Source organism: Myxocyprinus asiaticus, chromosome 7, assembly GCF_019703515.2.
Source record: "Myxocyprinus asiaticus isolate MX2 ecotype Aquarium Trade chromosome 7, UBuf_Myxa_2, whole genome shotgun sequence".
Classification (NCBI taxonomy): Eukaryota; Metazoa; Chordata; class Actinopteri; order Cypriniformes; family Catostomidae; genus Myxocyprinus; species Myxocyprinus asiaticus.
This window is the reverse complement of record NC_059350.1, coordinates 5,062,933-5,081,779: the sequence shown is the minus strand read 5'-3', so window position 1 is coordinate 5,081,779 and position 18,847 is coordinate 5,062,933. Positions and strand designations below refer to the sequence as shown.

At 38.4% G+C, this 18,847-nt stretch overlaps 1 protein-coding gene across 1 annotated transcript; it reads left to right on the top strand.

Annotated features, from left to right (window-relative positions):
• Window positions 1–5,290: 5,290 nt before the first annotated feature.
• Window positions 5,291–18,525, top strand: LOC127443805 (peroxiredoxin-1-like). The gene is made up of 6 exons (XM_051702714.1): window positions 5,291–5,422; window positions 8,750–8,870; window positions 9,065–9,218; window positions 10,594–10,716; window positions 17,909–18,039; window positions 18,120–18,525. Exons 2-6 carry the CDS (start codon window positions 8,768–8,770, stop codon window positions 18,200–18,202), a joined length of 594 nt encoding a protein of 197 aa, XP_051558674.1. The 5' UTR covers window positions 5,291–5,422; window positions 8,750–8,767; the 3' UTR covers window positions 18,203–18,525.
• Window positions 18,526–18,847: the final 322 nt, after the last annotated feature.

Here is an 18,847-nt window from a genome sequence, read left to right as displayed (position 1 = left end):
TGTGAGAAAAGATAGAACAGAAACAAATGGTGGGGGGTGTGCAACGTATATAAAGAATGGGGTGGCTTATAGGGAAGTAAATATAGAAACACAATATGAAGTTACTAAGGTGGAGGTATGGACAGAGTTAGGAAAAGTAACAATAATAAACTATTACAATCCATGTGAACAGTTATCCTTAATAGAATTAAACTAAATGTGGAGTAAAGAAGAAGGTATGGTGATATGGTGTGGTGGTTTTAATGTACACAGTTTTACATGGGGAAGTATAAGCACAAATAAAAATGGCATAGTGGTGGAAGAATATATGGAGGAGAATTTATTGGTATGCTTAAATGATGGGAGTGGAATAAGGTTCAATATCAGAGATTCAACTAAGGCATGTATAGATCTAACAATAGCATCAGCAATAATAGCAGTAAAATGTCAATGGGAAATACTAGATCAATCAACAATTGGGAGTGATCATTATCCAGTAACATGCACAATAGGATTAGAAATACAAAGGAGTGTAGTAGCAAAACAACTAAGATGGAAATTTGAGAAAGCTGATTGGGGAAATATAATAGCATATGTAAAACAGAATTGATGGATTATAGTATGGAAGATGACATTGATGAGTGTACAGAGAAATTAAGCTCAATATTAATCAGAGCAGCAGAAGAATCGATCCCTACAGGGAAAGGAAAAGGAAGGGAGAAACTTGTTCCATGGTGGAATGACGATTGTTCCAATGCAATAAAAAAAACAAAAAAGAAAGAAATAAGGCATTTAGAATATTAAAAAGAACACTGAAACCAGAAACAGTACAAGAATATCAGAGGGAAAGAGCACAAGCAAGGAGGAAAATTAAACAGGCAAAAAAGAGATACTGGCAAGGTTATTGTTCTTCTATAGGTAAAGAAACAGGATTGGGTGAGGTATGGGGCATGTTAAAGAAAATATACCAGAAATATACCGGTATTAACAGGAGAAGGAAGAATAGCTATTACAGAAAAAGACAAGGCAGAACTATTAGTTAAAACATTTCAGAAGGCACATAGTAAAGAAGATCTCGATGAGAATTATAGAAGGAAAAGACAAGAAATTTTGCATGGGAGAGGAGCAATAGACATTGCATTTGAAATATGGGAACTTAAAAGAGTATAATATCAAATTAAACAAACAGCGCCAGGAAAAGATCTGGTATGTTATATTATGCTAAAATATGTAGACAACATAATACTTAAAGCAGTACTGGACTTATTTAATAAGATATGGGTAGAAGGGAGGCTGCCCAGATCATGGAAACAAGCCATAATAATTCCGATAGCTAAGCCGGGAAAAGCTGTATCAATAGCTGGGATTTATAGACCAATAGCACTTACATCTAACCTATGTAAATTGGTGGAGAAAATGATTGTAAATAGGCTGATTATGTGTTGGAGAGAACGGGACTGTCAGCGCCTTATCAAAATGGTTTTAGAAAAGGTAGATCAACATTGGATGCACTAATAAAATTGGAAACAGATGTTAAGAAAGCAATAGCAATGAAAGAGGGGTTAGTGGCAGTTTACTTTGATATTGAGAAGGCATACGACATGATGTGGAAAGAAGGTTTAGTATTAAAATGGAAGAAAATTGGAATAGAGGGAAGAATCTATAATTGGGTTTTACGTTTTTTATTTGAAAGAGCAATCCAAGTTCGAGTAGGTAATGAATTGTCTCAAGCTGTAAGAGTGGAGAACGGAAAACCTCAGGGAAGTGTGATAAGGCGTATATTATTTAATATTATGATTAATGACATATTTGAAGGAGTGTCATCAGGAATTAACACGGCTTTATACGCGGATGACGGAATAATGTGGAAAAAAGGGAGGAATATATCCTTTAATATGGAGAGAATTCAAGAAGCAATAGGGATAGTTGAAAAATGATCTCTAGAATGGGGGTTCACATTTTCAATATCCAAAACATGTTATCAGATATTTACAAAGAAGAAAATTAGAGAACAAACAACTTAAATTATATGGGACATCATTAGAAAAAGTATCTAAGTTTAAATATCTGGGAATGTGGTTTGATGAAAAGTTAACTTGGAAAGATCATATAGATATTATAAAGTAATGTAGTAAAGTATTACACTTAATGAGAGGGGTTGCAGGACAAGACTGGGGTGCAGACAAACAATCATTAAAGGGTATACAGTGGTGTGAAAAAGTGTTTGCCCCCTTCCTGATTTCTTATTTTTTTGCATGTTTGTCACACTTAAATGTTTCAGATCATCAAACAAATTTAAATATTAGTCAAAGATAACACAAGTAAACACAAAATGCAGTTTTTAAATGAAGGTTGTTATTCTTAAGGGAAAACAAAATCCAAACCTACATGGCCCTGTGTTAAAAAGTGTTTGCCCCACCTGTTAAAACATAACTTAACTGTGGTTTATCACACCTGAGTTCAATTTCTCTAGCCACACCCAGGCCTGATTACTGCCACACCTGTTCTCAATCAAGAAATCACTTAAATAGGACCTGCCTGACAAAGTGAAGTAGACCAAAAGATCTTCAAAAGCTAGACATCATGCCGAGATCCAAAGAAATTCAGGAACAAATGAGAAAGAAAGTAATTGAGATCTATCAGTCTGGAAAAGGTTATAAAGCCATTTCTAAAGCTTTGGGACTCCAGAGAACCACAGTGAGAGCCATTATCCACAAATGGCGAAAACATGGAACAGTGGTGAACCTTCCCAGGAGTGGCCAGCCGATCAAAATTACCCCAAGAGCACAGCGACGACTCATCCAAGAGGTCACAAAAGACCCCACAACAACATCCAAAGAACTGCAGGCCTCTCTTGCCTCAGTTAAGGTCAGTGTTCATGACTCCACCATAAGAAAGAGACTGGGCAAAAATGGCCTGCATGGCAGAGTTCCAAGATGAAAACCACTGCTGAGCAAAAAGAACATTAAGGCTCGTATCATTTTTGCCAGAAAACATCTTGATGATCCCCAAGACTTTTGGGAAAATACTCTGTGGACTGACGAGACAAAAGTTGAACTTTTTGGAAGGTGTGTGTCCCATTACATCTGACGTAAAAGTAACACCGCATTTCAGAAAAAGAACATCATACCAACAGTAAAATATGGTGATGGTAGTGTGATGGTCTGGGGCTGTTTTGCTGCTTCAGGACCTGGAAGACTTGCTGTGATAAATGGAACCATGAATTCTGCTGTCTACCAAAAAATCCTGAAGGAGAATGTCCAGCCATCTGTTCGTGACCTCAAGCTGAAGCGAACTTGGGTTCTGCAGCAGGACAATGATCCAAAACACACAAGAAAGTCCACCACTGAATGGCTGAAGAAAAACAAAATGAAGACTTTGCAGTGGCCTAGTCAAAGTCCTGACCTGAATCCTATTGAGATGCTGTGGCATGACCTTAAAAAGGCAGTTCATGCTCGAAAACTCTCCAATGTGGCTGAATTACAACAATTCTGTATAGATGAGTGGGCCAAAATTCCTCCACAGCGCTGTAAAAGACTCATTGCAAGTTATCACAAACGCTTGATTGCAGTTGTTGCTGCTAAGGGTGGCACAACCAGTTATTAGGTTTAGGGGGCAATCACTTTTTAACACAGGGCCATGTAGGTTTGGATTTTGTTTTCCCTTAATAATAACAACCTTAATTTAAAAACTGCATTTTGTGTTTACTTGTGTTATCTTTGACTAATATTTAAACTTGTTTGATCTGAAACATTTAAGTGTGACAAACATGCAATAAAATAAGAAGTCAGGAAGGGGGCAAACACTTTTTCACACCACTGTATATGTTGGACTTATGTGATCAGTACTAGACTATGGTTGTACTGTATATGAATCCGCGTATGCAACTATGCTAAAGAAACTAGATATCATGCAAGCTAAAGCATTAAGACTCATTTTAGGAGCAGTTAAAACTACAGCTATTGCAGCATAACAGGTGGAAACATCAGAAATGCCACTGTATATAAGAAGAGAGAAAATAGCTATGGCATACTGGATTAATCTTCAGGGGCAAAACAATGATCATCCAGTATGGGGAGTACTTGCTGAAAGTTGGGAAACAATAAATACAGCAGGTAAATGCTTTGCATGGAAAATAAAGAAATGGGCTAATGAAAATGGCCTCGATACAAAGTCATTTGCTCCAATAGTTGCAATACCTCCAATACCACCTTGGTTATTCACACAACCTGAAATCGATTTAAAGCTACACGAAAGAATTAAGGAAAAAAGGGATGGAGTTAATACAAAAACATATGTAAAAGAATATATAAAAAGTATGCTTTATTCAATTCTTCAAGTATACACCGATGGCTCAAAGAACCAAGAAACCGGAAGGACGGGGGCAGCTTTTTATGTTCCAGAGTTTGAAGTAAGGAAGTTTAGAAGAATAACAGATGGTACATCTGTATACACTGCAGAGATGATAGCAATCTTAATGGCACTAGGCTGGATTTATGAAGTAAGAGCAGATAAAGTAATAATATGTTCTGACTCAATGGTGGTTCTTATGAATTTACAATCAAATCAGACAAATAGAAGTGACATTTTAATAGCAATCATGATTACATTATACAGTCTTAAACAGATAGGAATAATAATTCATTTCATGTGGGTACCAGCACATGTGGGAATTCAAGGCAATGAAGAAGCAGACAAAATGGCTAAAGAATCATTAAGGATGGATGAACCAAGCATTAATATTTCACTTAACAGATCAGAAGGGAAACATTTGGTATTGGAATCATGCAATAGGGAATGGCAGACTTACTGGGATTCATGTCAAACAGGAAGACATTATCATAAGGTATAAAGGAGCATTAAAAAATGGTACAATCATTCATAACATAAGTAGATTGGAAGAAGTTATATTCACACATCTAAGAACAGGACATTCAAATCTTAACTATACATTACCCATCATAGGGAAACATAGTACAGGTTTATGTGAGGTTTGTGCAATAGAGGAGACAGTAGAGCATGTGTTGATGGTATGTCCTGCATATGAAAGAGAAAGGAGGAGTCTTAAGGAAGAATTACAAACCTTAAGAAGTCAAGAATTCATAATAAGCAATATCTTAAATGATGGTCCAAATGCGGGGAAACAAATGAATGCAATAATGAGATTTATTAGGAGCAGTGGATTAAAATATAGGATATAGGGAACAGGGAGAAATATAGATTTCATTATCTTCACACTCCATCACAGAAGGTGGCGGTATGCACCTATTAAGTTGGTTCGCAACCCGCCATTAAAAACCTAAAGAAGAAGAAGAAGAAGAAGAAGAAGAAGTCGTCTGATCCGCGTCTCGTGACTTTTATAGCAACAATCATCCTGTGCTCGCGCATCAAGGGACAGTGGAGTTTGCCGTCACCGTTAACGCCTCTTCAACACACAGAACCGGTAAATTTGTGATGCTGATATGTAACTCTTGTGCGGAGGCTCTACGATGATGCACGAGCAAAAATGCATTTTCTGTAAATTAATTTTGCTGATTTAAAACGAGCAAAAGGGCGCGTGCCGTGCGCGTGGAAAACGCCGAGGCGCTGCTTCTGTCTTTCTTGCAGATTGCACGTTTATATTTCAACAATTGTACGTAATATTCTCATGCATTTAACTTAATTACTTTGGTGTTAATTTACCAAAGTTGCTTTGTCTGATGGGGTTAACGTAATGTTACCTTTATATCACCCCACCGTGCTTTTGCTCTGTATTTGGTTTAGCTCATGTGGCTAAGCGGTGAAATAACTCTCTTAATATAATATAATATAATGCTAATATAAACGATTTGATCATGCATGCATGCATGATCATTTTCGTATTTCCAGTCATTCGTTATCATTAGTGCACCTGCCCTACTGCGTATTTAGTGTTGGTGCACTTGTTTCGGCCTGATAATTGTCTATAACTGGGGTGTCTTCAGGGCAAAGTCTCGAGTGCTCGTTGACCCATTTATGTGTTTGCTGTGGCAGAGATATTGTGCTCTATCAGTGTGTAAGGCGCCATTGAAGGTCACCGGGCCATTCGGAGGATCTCTGAGTCAAGTGTCTGGATAAAGTGAAATATTACTATGAACAGTGCAATATAAAGCATATTTCATGCTAATTATTAGAGGTAGGCCGATATATCGGTAAAACCGATTAATGGGTGCCGATAGTAGCTGTTTGGGACTATCGGTTATCGGCAAAATCTGTGCCGATAGTTGCCCATAGTTTGTTTAATTCCTCTGTGTTCCTCTGTGTCCTGCATTTGAGGATTCTGCAGTTAGAATGACTTGGTTCTAGAGCAGTGGTGGGCTACTATTTTGGTAAAGGGGCCACATCGGGCTTTAAGTAGTGCATAGGGGGCCACATTGTAGCTACTCCTTTTGAGATTCAAAGTTCCGCATTGATTTGGTTTTTGTTTCATTTCAAGCCCAGAAATAGTTGTGTACTAAATTTTCTGAAGTGTATATGTGACGGATGGGACTATTCTGCAATTGCCTAAAGTATTGTATTGCTCTACAAAGGTAGATACATTTTTATCAGGCATTAAAAAAACTGAATAAAAGCTGAGCTTATTATAAATGATCTATTTTACCAGCTCTACTTCCCTGTTAATTTATTATTCAATTTAACACTCTCTACATCAGGGGTATGTTTAAAAAAAAAAAAAAAAAAAAAAAAAGTTTTGTCTCAAAGTTGGCGAGTTTACTTATTTTATTCTCAAAACATTACCCGTTTACACGCTTAAAGGGTCATGATGCAGGTCTCGTCAATGGTTTGACTCCATTCAGCACACAACTGAATAAAACAGTCTGCATGACTATGGGGCTGTTTACATGACAACGTTTTCAACTAAAAACTGAAACTTTTTATGTGTTTTGGCTGTTCGTTTACACGACAACAGCGTTTTGGGGCCTGAAAACACAAACTTTTGAAAACGGGTTTCAAAGTGCAAGTTTTTGAAAATGATGCCAATATCGTCTCCGTGTAAACATACAAATACGCGAATTTGTGAAAACAATGACGTCATGCGCACGCGTATTACGTGTTCAGTCTATAGGCATGTGCGCTTCAAAACAACGCGCGAGACATTCAAAACTACAATGGCGGACTACAGGACTGTGTTTGTGCTGCTCAAGATTTTGAGTTTATTGATGCTTCTCCGGCAAAGTGTAGATTTACTGCATCACAACTACGACCAGCAATCACCATCTTCATTGTTTGTATTCACCGCTCTGTGGAAGAATGCTTATGTGCGCAGGCGCGTAGTGTTTCTTTACAAAGTGACATCGCCAGCTACTGGCCTGGCATGCATAATACAGCGTTTTTAGTCATTTATGGGGATCTGTGTGAACGGGGATCGTTTTGACAACGTTGTCGTCTGTATGCGAAACTTTTCAAAAACGCAAAGGAAAAACTTCCATATTTAGTACATCGTTGTCATGTAAACATACCCAATGATAAACAATTACTGCAAGAATCAGATTAAGGGACATGTCCCCCTCAATGTCTATGGTTGTTACGGCCCTGATGAAAACGATGAAATCCCCTTACTGCGCATGTGAAAAATCACCGTTCCGTGTACGTTCTGACACTCAATTGTCCTCGTGTTCCGTCGCCAGACAGCAATTCTGAGTAAACTTCCCGCTGCCTTTGAAGGAATGCAATGTCAAGGTCGTACAAAAGTAACATTTATTTTTAATAATGCTATCAAAATGATTTATGCACAACAACGACGCTACAACATGGGCCACAGTCTTGATTGTTTTGGGTTAAATGGATCAAATGATATCTCCGTTTTTCCCGGTCCACACTACAACGCGAAGACGGCGTTTTCAAATTTATCCACTTGGGAGAGTGTTTTCAAAAAGCTCAGTTTTCGCTGTCAAAAACACCATCTCAGTGTGATTGGAAGGCCAAAACGTTGAGAAAAAGATGCGTTTTCAAACTAAAACGTATTAGTGTTGACTTGGCCTAAGTTGAACTAGTAAAGGCAAAAAGGTGATTAAAAATTGCCGACCAGTTAGAGGACCTCAAATATACACATTCTTAAGTTTTAACCTAAAATCTTCATATTGATTAAAAAAAGCTCATGGTGGACATGTTATGCGTGAATTACCCACGTTCTCAAGTTAAACTTGGTTGTGACTTGGCTGAATGCCTGTGTTTAGACTCAACGACTTTGAGTTCTTGGAAGCCCATTGTTCAGAACAACTGACTATCGTGTGACTTGCTGTGTGTGATCTGCTGCAAGCCTGTTGCGTGCATTATACATCAAAACCTATCGGTTCAAAGCTAAAAAGCAAATTCTGTGTTGGGTCACAAGACCAGATTTCCTGAACACAAGCTACATTTTATAACTAATAAAGATAATAAGATTTATTAAGATTGTTTAATAATATGACTGTTTAAAGTACTGTAATGTCAATTATCTATTCATTGGTGCATGCACATTTTTAAGATGTTAATAACTTTTACAAATGAATTCAATTCTTGTTTATGGAGTCATATAATGGGGAATCAAAATGCTCTTGATCTTTTGATCTACAACATAGATATACATTAGGACCGTCACATTTACACATCAACGGCCTGTTTTATTCTAATGTTCAGAGGGTGGTAAATGGTCATAAATTAAATTATGGCTGTTTGTGATGCAATAATTAAAAAAAATGTACGATTTAATGTTGATGTATGTTTTAAAGCCTTACACAGCATTGACATATTTGAATTTTCTTGTCGCCAGTATCAACCAGTCCTCAAGATGTCTGCTGGAAACGCTAAGATCGGCCACCCTGCCCCTCAGTTCAAGGCCACCGCTGTGGTAGATGGACAGTTTAAAGACATTCAGCTCTCTGACTACAGAGGTAAGCAGCCAGTAAACACTTTTACACTCTGCTGTTTTGTAGTTTCAAAATTGCCTTTAAATGTCATTAAGCTACTCTTAACAAACTCTTGTCTGTCTGTTTGTAGTTGAACTCTTTCTATTTTTATGCTGGTAGTCAGCCACAACATGCTTATTTCTCTCCATCTTTGGTTCTCTCTCTCATTGCTCTTGTAGGGAAGTACGTCATATTATTCTTCTATCCACTTGACTTCACCTTTGTGTGTCCTACCGAGATCATCGCGTTCAGTGAACGGGCCGCAGAGTTCCGTAAAATCGGCTGTGAGGTCATCGCTGCCTCCACCGACTCGCATTTCAGCCATCTGGCATGGTGAGGATCCCTTTTGGCTCTTTCTCACACCTTCCACATTAGTGCTGGACAGCATGACTATACAGTCTGTATAAATTGTGCAACAGAGTTGTAACAATCCATTTTAAATTACAAATGTAATTTTCTTTAATGTCATGAACTCATGAACTTGCCTGTGAAATAATACGAGCTGTCATTGTTTGAAATTTCACTTCAACTTCACATTTTAACACAAATTATAAACAAGTTGAAACCTAAAAAATGAAGCCGAATTACATGTATAGCAATTAAACGCTTGTATCATGAAAAAGTGCAGTGTGTCGTAGTTGTCTGAATGTGATCTGCCAGTTCCAATTTACCTCCGTGTGTGTCAGAAAAACGAACATTTACAGTGACTGTAAAACCATTCGCTAGCATTTTGATATAGTAGAGTGGTGCTGTAGACTTACACCATCAACTCTTGGTGAAAAATACTTCCTGTGCCTCACATGTAATCCATATTGATCGACTCAGTAGCTTCAATGCAAATCGGAAGTTAAGAGACAAAGAATGGAAGTGCAGAGCGCTGAAAAGGGGCGGTAGGATTTAACGTATTTCTCAGTGGGATTTCTGTGGCTTCACGTAGTTAGTGGTTATCTAATGTGTTCTCTTAACCTGCCCGTCTTTGATAAGGCTGTTACAGAGGCACTGATAAAGGAAGGGTGTAGGAGTTTATTGGTTCTAGAAACTACCACTCTTGCTCTAGTCGTAATGGCTACATTCTTTGCAAAAAAATGTACGTTAAAAGTTAAAATAAACTAAGCTAAGACTTACTTTTGAGCTGAAATGTTTTGTAAAATGTCATTTGAAAACTAGGCAACAGATATGGCATAGCCTAACTATAACTGGAAAACTGAGTTAACCGTGACCAGAGAGCTTAAATATTACCAGTTATGACAGCTTAATCCGGATGGGTACCATCCGGTTCAGATGACAAGAAATCCGCATCAGCTGTAAAAATTGGAGCATTTCTAGCTCTGACTCTAAATACTGATTGGAAAAGCCAAATTACTACACATTTCTTTATCACTCGCATGTAAACAACGTAAAGCAGTCTTGCGCAATGATAGCTGCTCTGATATACCGTGGTAAAATCTTTACCAGTCAACTGTAATACAATATATACCGTCATACCGTCCACCTCTGTACACATGACGTTATGCAACAGATAGCATTTGTTTCCTGTAGCCATTGTTAAAAATGTTAACCATTGTTAAAGAGCTCTGCAGCCACCTTTTATGAAGGATTATCTGACATTCCTGTGATAAAAATTGAATGGGAAAAACAAATTTTTTAGTCAAGCACTCTAACCCACTGTTGTGCTCTTGTGACATCAAACGTTGCTTGCTCCTGATAGGATCAACACACCCAGGAAGCAGGGTGGGCTGGGCTCCATGAACATCCCATTGGTGGCGGACCTGACTCAGTCCATCTCCCGGGACTACGGCATTCTGAAAGAGGATGAGGGTATTGCTTACAGGTCTGTGATGTCATACTATCATTTGTGCTCATTCAGTTAAACTACTTCCATTTGTCCCCTCTAACTTGCAGTGCACGATAACAGAAGTAGATAGTCATCAAGTGTACTTGATAAAGTTCACATGCACTGCCAAGTGGGCATAGTACAGTAACGGCAAACTTTTAGACTATGTTAAAAAGGAAAGGTTTTGTTGTGCTTCTTAAAATAAAAGTCATTTCTCAGTTTTATTTCAAAAGAAGCCAATTTCAGTTACTAAGGCTGGGTACTGATACAGTTTTCCCGATTCAAATGGGAGGAGATGCTTAAGACAGCAGAATCTGCTCGAGTCAAAATAATCTCTCTCTTTCTCTCTCTCATCTCTCTCTCTCTCTCTCTCTCTCTCGTGCATTTAGCAGCTGACACTTGAGTTTAGTGTGAGCGCATGCAGGGAAGTGCATTTTTACTGAACTTACAACGTTACACATGTATAAACATTCATAAACCCGTTAATCCGAAATGCAAATGCCGTTATTTTGTGTCTCTAACACTATCGCTCCTGCTTATAATCGACAAAGCTGTCAACGTTACAATTTGCAAGCGTGCGAGATTTTACACGATACCTTTGACAATATTTGTAAAGCTAACAGAACTACTCAGCTGCAGAGTTACACCTGTTATATCTCTCATCTCCATCTCTATAGATCTAGGGCTGCCAACGCAATTGACACTGTTCTCAAGCTCTCACGACACGTCACTTTTCTCACGTAGTGATAATGTCGCAGAACAAAGAGGACATTGACAGCGCACGGGCAAACGAGACAGAGCAGCCTACGTGATGCTGCGAGTTATTCAGACCAATTGGGGGAAAACAACAGCAAAGCATCTTTCCCTCTCCTTCTCTTTCATAATTGAATCTGTTAACATTTCTAATACTACTTTTGCCATTTTTAAGGTAACTGAGTTTTTATTTGAGATTTCACTCAAATTAAAATTGTCATCACTTACCTTCATGCTTTTGCAAACCTGTATGACTTTCTTATTTCAGTGGATATCAAAAGGAGATATTAGGGAGTTTCAGTCACCATTCACTTACATTGAATGAAAACAAGATGGTGGTTTTGTATTTACCAGCTAATTAATTGTTTTTGTTTTTATTGCGAAAGTGGTCTTAAATTTCTTTTATTTGGCCTTAAAAAGTCTTAAGTCTTAAATTGTATTCCTTCGAACCTGCAGATACCCTGATAATACTATTTACAAGTATTTACATTGATATGAGCACACGCTTAAATGGTACTGCCTCTTTAAGACTAGCAGCGTCAGCCAGTAAGCACATATAACGAGAGAAGACGTGCTTAATTTCTTTAGCGCATCCATGTGTGATTAGAATTAAATGTTTCTGTTTCTTTTTTACCAACAACTGACTTTAAAGAGACATTATTCAATGACAGATGGATCCGTGGATCTTGTCTTTGGACACACAGAACAAGTTTAACAAACTTTTTGGTTTAACACGCAGTGAAAGTATCTCGTTGCTAATAACTTCTCCACTATACTACTCAATCTCTAGTGAGTGAAATCTGAACATTTACTAGCCAGTGGCTAATCATAGACCTTTTTAGTCTCATAGCTGGAGATTTGGAAGCATATGTGAGTGATTTACTCGCATTGTAGAGGGTTGTGCATAAAGTAAAAGATCGATCTTGGGATGTAATAATTTATAGCAAAATTGTTCAAACAAAGGTCATCACCCACCCCTAACGGTTACGCACTTGCAATAGATGCTTTTCCACTATCGGGCCAGTGCGAGCCAGGGCTATCAACTGGCCAAAATCATGCTGCGTTCCCACTGTCAGGCCCTGCAGCGTTGCCCTAAAACCTGCCCGTAACACACCGCCCAGGTGTCAAAATCAAACACCATGCCCATTTCACAAGCAAGAGGGAAGCTCAAGCTGAGATATAATGTTATCTAATTATCTAGAATATTGTTTTTATATCGTTTGTAGACATTAGCTAGCTAGCAAGATAAGTTAGTTTTGACGACTCAACCGACTGTAACTGCCATGGTATTGCAGATGGTCTGTCCAATGTCCCAGCACATTGTCCATCACCTCGAACCATGGAAATGGAAAGTTCTTTCTTTGAGCACCGCTTTGTCCATTGTGCGTTTTAGCGGATTTGTACTGTGCCCTCAATTCTTCTACCGCACCGTTGTACAGGTTCGGGATACACAACTTGGCAAGTTCGATGAAACTCTGCCTTTGACATTGACCCCGTCTCAATCCCCAGTTGACATTGTTTGGCCCAAGAGTATTCAGCGGGCCATAGGCCATTGGCTGTTGGCCCTGAGAAAGCCCCAAGGTGGCACGATGAAGCCCCGGAAGTGACAGTGGGAACGCAACTGGCCCTGGCACGCACTAGCATGCCCTCATTTGGCCCGACAGTGGAAACGTGGTTAATAAAAGTGTATGGGGTCAGTGTTCCGGTGGGTACTTTCATTTTTCAGTAAAAACCTGTAATGTTTAAATCATTATTTATGATTGGAAATACTTCTCTGGATAAACTTCTGGCAATGCATTACTAATGTAAATAGTCTTTTTACCGGCTTTACGTGGTCATGACGTTGAAGTTGAAAGATTGTATTTGCACCTTTTACACTGGGAAAAAATTGGTTGGATTTACTTAAAGCAGTATTGAAAAATGCTACATATACTGTATATTTTAAGTAAATTAAACTTATGTTTATGTCTTAAATATACACTAATGTATCCGTTCATTCAACTTTGTTTACTTAAAAAGGTATGTCACATGAAAAAGATTTAACAACTAATAGCAAGTATTAACATTTATATAATTGTTTGTAGTTAATTTAATGGACTCTAAAGAAAATAATGACTGAGGTCAGTAATTAAACTTGATTCCCCAAAGACATGCACACAAAGCTGCACTTCAGTAATGCACATTAACATGTAGAAGGAACAATTACATGGACTGAACACCAAAGATATAAATTATCACCCTAATGGTGACTTTATACAAAAAAACGATTTCAAGTAAAGCGACATCAGTATTACTAAAAATAGATACATTCTCCAAAATTTCTTAACAACTAATTAAATGCCTCAATAAGTTCCTTTCCACCAAACTAAAGTGCTTAAATTATTCAAGCGCCAAGGCTTTTAGGCAGGGCTGCAGTTTGGTATTCTTGGGCCTGGTACAAAATGTTTTCAACGGACCCTCCTCCAGTCCATTGTCCGACTGGGGGGTCGGCCGGTTCTTGGCGTTAAGAGGCCCTAGGCAAAATGTATGTTGGATGGTCTGATTTATTTATTTTTTTACTGATTATTTTTATTTAGTGTGGTATGACATGCAACAAAGTGGTAACTTATTCAAATAATCACTTAATCGCATGATCTGCTTCAAGCAGGACTCTTTAACTGGATTAAGAGATTTAATGGCAAAAAAATTAATAATAAATCTAATATATTTTTTCTCAGAGGTGCTCATTGCAGCAGCTTGGTAACTTATCTGATAAACTGATAAAAACCTGTGCACCCCTGTCTCATAGGAGTTGCCTATAGCAGCCAGCCAATCAGAATGGATTTTCTGCCAGCTTTTGCCAGTTTTGATGCAGTATGCATCATGCTTCCTGTGACAAGGTTCCAGCAGATCCTTAAAAAGTCTTAGTGTCTTAAATTCAGTTTTCTAAAATGTAAGGTCTTAAAAGGTCTTAAATATCGTAGATTATACAACAGAAGTCTTAATTATCATTTAAACAGGTCTTAAATTTGGGGGCAGAATGACAGGAATCGTGATACGACCTAATGTGATTATCAAACTTCAAAAGAATACAATTTAGTTAAATAAATGCACTGCATCCTTCAGAGTGAAAACGCGGCACTGTTGTATTTTCTCCAAGCACGTGCGGGCTTGAGTGTTTTCAGCTGTTGCAGAGCAGTCCGCAATCATTAAGCCATATCGGAAATTGATGACGCGATTACTAATGATCAACTATTGATGATGATGATGTAGTGTTGATGAAATATGACAATTTTTACTTTTAATTGTTTATATTGTAATACGTTGTAGATTATTGTAGGAGAGTACATTTTATTTCCATTATCTGTTTGAACCAGCAGCTGGAAGCAGTGAAGTGCAAACATTTCAAAATCAAGAGTCCCTGGTGTATTTCAGCCTTTGAAGTTAAAAATTCCACACTACTGAATTATTATTTATTTATTTTTTCTGATTGTTGGCATTTTGATCTGGAATTTAATTAAATTTGGGCACTTGTAGCCTCTGTCTGGCCCTCCCCATCACTGGAAGGAAAGACAACGAACATTTAATATAGGCTACCAATTTTAAAAACTATTGGCAGATTAATTGCTTTTCAACAAATTGTCGTATCAGCAAAATCCAATATTGGTTGACCTCTAATTTGTATTTATTTATATAATGGTACATAAACCAATTTTAATGTGAGATATATGTGGAAAACATGTCTTGTATTTTAAACTTGCATATATCTTACCATGTTTTACTGATAAGCAATGTTAAGGCCATGTTGAATATGTGCCCCTGCCTGTATAAGTAAGTATCTGTGATCTGTTTATTTTGGGTTTGTTTTGGTATGGGGATAGGGTATTAATTTTATTTGTTCAGGTCTTGAAAAAGGTCTTTAAAATCTTACATTTGATTTTAAAAGCTCTGCAGCAACCATGTGTGAATGGTCTGTGGGCGTTGATCTTGAATTTAAATATCCTTGAAACTTCTTAGTCTTAATTGTTTAGTGCTTTACAAGAACCGCAACTAAAACATGAGAGTGCAAAATAAACAATCCCATACCCATTACATATTTTGATACAATGACATACTTTTATTACTATTAATGTTAAGATAATTTTAATGAGCGCGGCCGCGCGAGTAGTGCGCAGTATAGGGGGAACATAAACAGGCCGGTATTTGCAGTTGCGCACTGTCTCCGTGTTTACATCAGTGTCTCCCGCTGAACGCGTTTAGATATGCTCTACAGTATAGAATATGGAAAGGTTCTGTGGACCCCTCCTCAAGCCTGGGACAAAAGGTCCAGTTGTCCCCCCTTCTCGGCGGCCCTGCTTATAGGTATTCCCCATAACCTCAGTTCTGTACTTGAGTACATTTGGAGTTAGTAGTACTTAAAATCGTAATTGTATATGTTTTTAAGCTAAACAAGTTCAATGAACTTAATTACAGTGCATCTGGAAAGTATTCACAGCGCTTCACTTTTTCCACATTTTGTTATGTTACAGCCTTTATTCCAAAATGGATTAAATTTGTTATTTTCCTCAAAATTCTACAAACAATACCCCATAATGACAACGTGAAAGAAGTTTGTTTGAAATCTTTGCAAATTTATTAAAAATAAAAAACGAAGAAAAATCACATGTACATAAGTATTCACAGCCTTTGCCATGACACTCAAAATTGAGCTCAGGTGCATCCTGTTTCCACTGATCATCCTTGAGATGTTTCTACAACTTGATTGGAGTCCACCTGTGGTAAATTCAGTTGATCGGACATGATTTGGAAAGGCACACGCCTGTCTATATAAGGTCCCACAGTTAACAGTGCATGTCAGAGCACAAACCAAGCCATGAAGTCCAAGGAATTGTCTGTAGACCTCTGAGACAGGATTGTATCGAGGCACAGAAAAATGTCTGCTGCATTGAAGGTCCCAATGAGCACATTGGCCTCCATCATCCATAAATGGAAGAAGTTTGGAACCACCAGGACTCTTCCTACAGCTGGCCACCCGGCCAAACTGAGCGATCGGGGGAGAAGGGCCTTAGTCAGGGAGGTGACCAAGAACCCAATGGTCACTCTGGCAGAGCTCCAGCATTTCTCTGTGGAGAGAGGAGAACCTTCCAGAAGAACAACCATCTCTGCCTGTATGGTAGAGTGGCCAGACGGAAGCCACTCCTCAGTAAAAGGCACATGACAGCCCGCCTGGAGTTTGCCAAAAGGCACCTGAAGGACTCTCAGACCATGAGAAACAAAGATTGAACTCTTTGGCCTGAATGGCAAGCGTCATGTCTGGAGGAAACCAGGCACAGCTCATCACCTGGCCAATACCATCCCTACAGTGAAGCATGGTGGTGGCAGCATCATGCTGTGGGGATGTTTTTCAGTGGCAGGAACTGGGAGACTAGTCAGGATCGAGGGAAAGATGAATGCAGCAATGTACAGAGACATCCTTGATTAAAAACCTGCTCCAGAGCGCTCTGGACCTCGGACTGGGGCGAAGGTTCATCTTCCAACAGGACAACGACCCTAAGCACACAGCCAAGATAACAAAGGAGTGGCTACGGGACAATTCCGTGAGATCTGAAGAGATCTGAGAGATCTGAAAATGGCTGTGCACCGACGCTCCTCATCCAACCTGATGGAGCTGGAGAGGTCCTGCAAATAAGAATGGGAGAAACTGCCCAAAATAGGTGTGCCAAGCTTGAAGCATCATACTCAAAAAGACTTGAGGCTGTAATTGGTGCCAAAGGTGCTTCAACAAAGTATTGAGCAAAGGCTGTGAATACTTATGCACATGTGGTTTTATTTTTTTTATTTATTTATATTTTTTATAAATTTGCAAAGATTTCAAACAAACTTCTTTCATGTTGTCATTATGGGGTATTGTTTGTAGAATTTTGAGGAAAATAATGAATTTAATCCATTTTGGAATAAGGCTGTAACATAACAAAATGTGGAAAAAGTGAAGTGCTGTGAATACTTTCCGGATGCACTGTATTCATTTACTTTATGTATCCCTCTTAGTTCACCTTAAAATTGATATTTTGTGTTGTACACATTAATGAACATTAAAGCTAAAATGTTATATCTACATTTCTGAATAGAAGCTATTTTCATATGTTACAGTTGAGCCAGCGAATAGTTTTTTCAGTGTATTTAATGTTTCCACATGAGATCGGATAACCCGAAACTCATCTCAATAACGGGTGTAAATGGAGTCGACAGTTTTGTGGCTTTACTTGTACACTATTTCAAATGTTTTGCATCCATTGTAAGTGCCTTGCTGTAACTACGTTTTTATTTATTTTTTGCTTGTTTCAGTGAAAATATTTTGTGTTAATAGACATTATGCCACAGATCTTGTCATTAGTGTTGAAATCAACAGGAAATGCCATACAAACAGTACATTTTCTCTCTCCTCCTGTTCCCTCAGAGGTCTGTTTGTGATTGACGATAAAGGCATCTTGAGGCAGATTACCATCAACGACCTGCCTGTCGGACGCTCTGTCGATGAGACACTGAGGCTGGTGCAGGCCTTCCAGCACACTGACAAATTCGGAGAAGGTGAGCACTAGGATCTGATCTTTGGTGGGGCCCTCTGCTTCTCAGAAGTTTAAAATAACACATCTGTCTGTTCTCTGTAGTTTGTCCTGCTGGATGGAAACCAGGAAGTGACACTATTGTCCCTGACGTGCAGAAGAGCAAGGAGTTCTTCTCCAAGCAGTAACAGTCCTGCCGAATTTGCCCGCATTTTACTCCCGTCAAGTGGAGTGGCAGAGCACTTACCTTTAACCTGAGAGTTCTTGAAAAGTTGTCTTAGCCAACGTAACAAACATTTTGCAGTTTAAATTCACTTGTTAGACCTTATGTTATATTTCCTTTGCATTCTGCCTAAATGCGCTGCTCCAGTCAGCAACCCCCATGCACTGAAATTTCTGTTGTTTTTCAATTCTAGTGAGAGGAATTGGTATTATTTAGTACACGGTGGAACATTGAAGTCAGTCTTTTTTTTTCTTCTTCTTCAAATTAAAGGTCTTGTAAAATTACAAAGAGTGTGATTGGTGGACACTAGGGGCATCAAACTCATTTGCAGGAATTACACACTTAAATGTGTTTCTTATAAAAACATCTGACATCTGTTTGTACATGTGACCTGAAGATGGCAGTATTTAATCACATGTTGGTGAAATGTTCAAAGGTCAGGAGGAAATATCACCTGTTGCTCAGATCTTATCAGAAACAAGACTTGGTTACTTATTGCTGCAACAGTAGCAAAAAATAATCTAATTCTGGGCAGAGAACGAATTGGTTTACGTATATAGACATGACTTTTGTATTGTTTGTACTGGGTAATCTACAAGTCATGTCATGA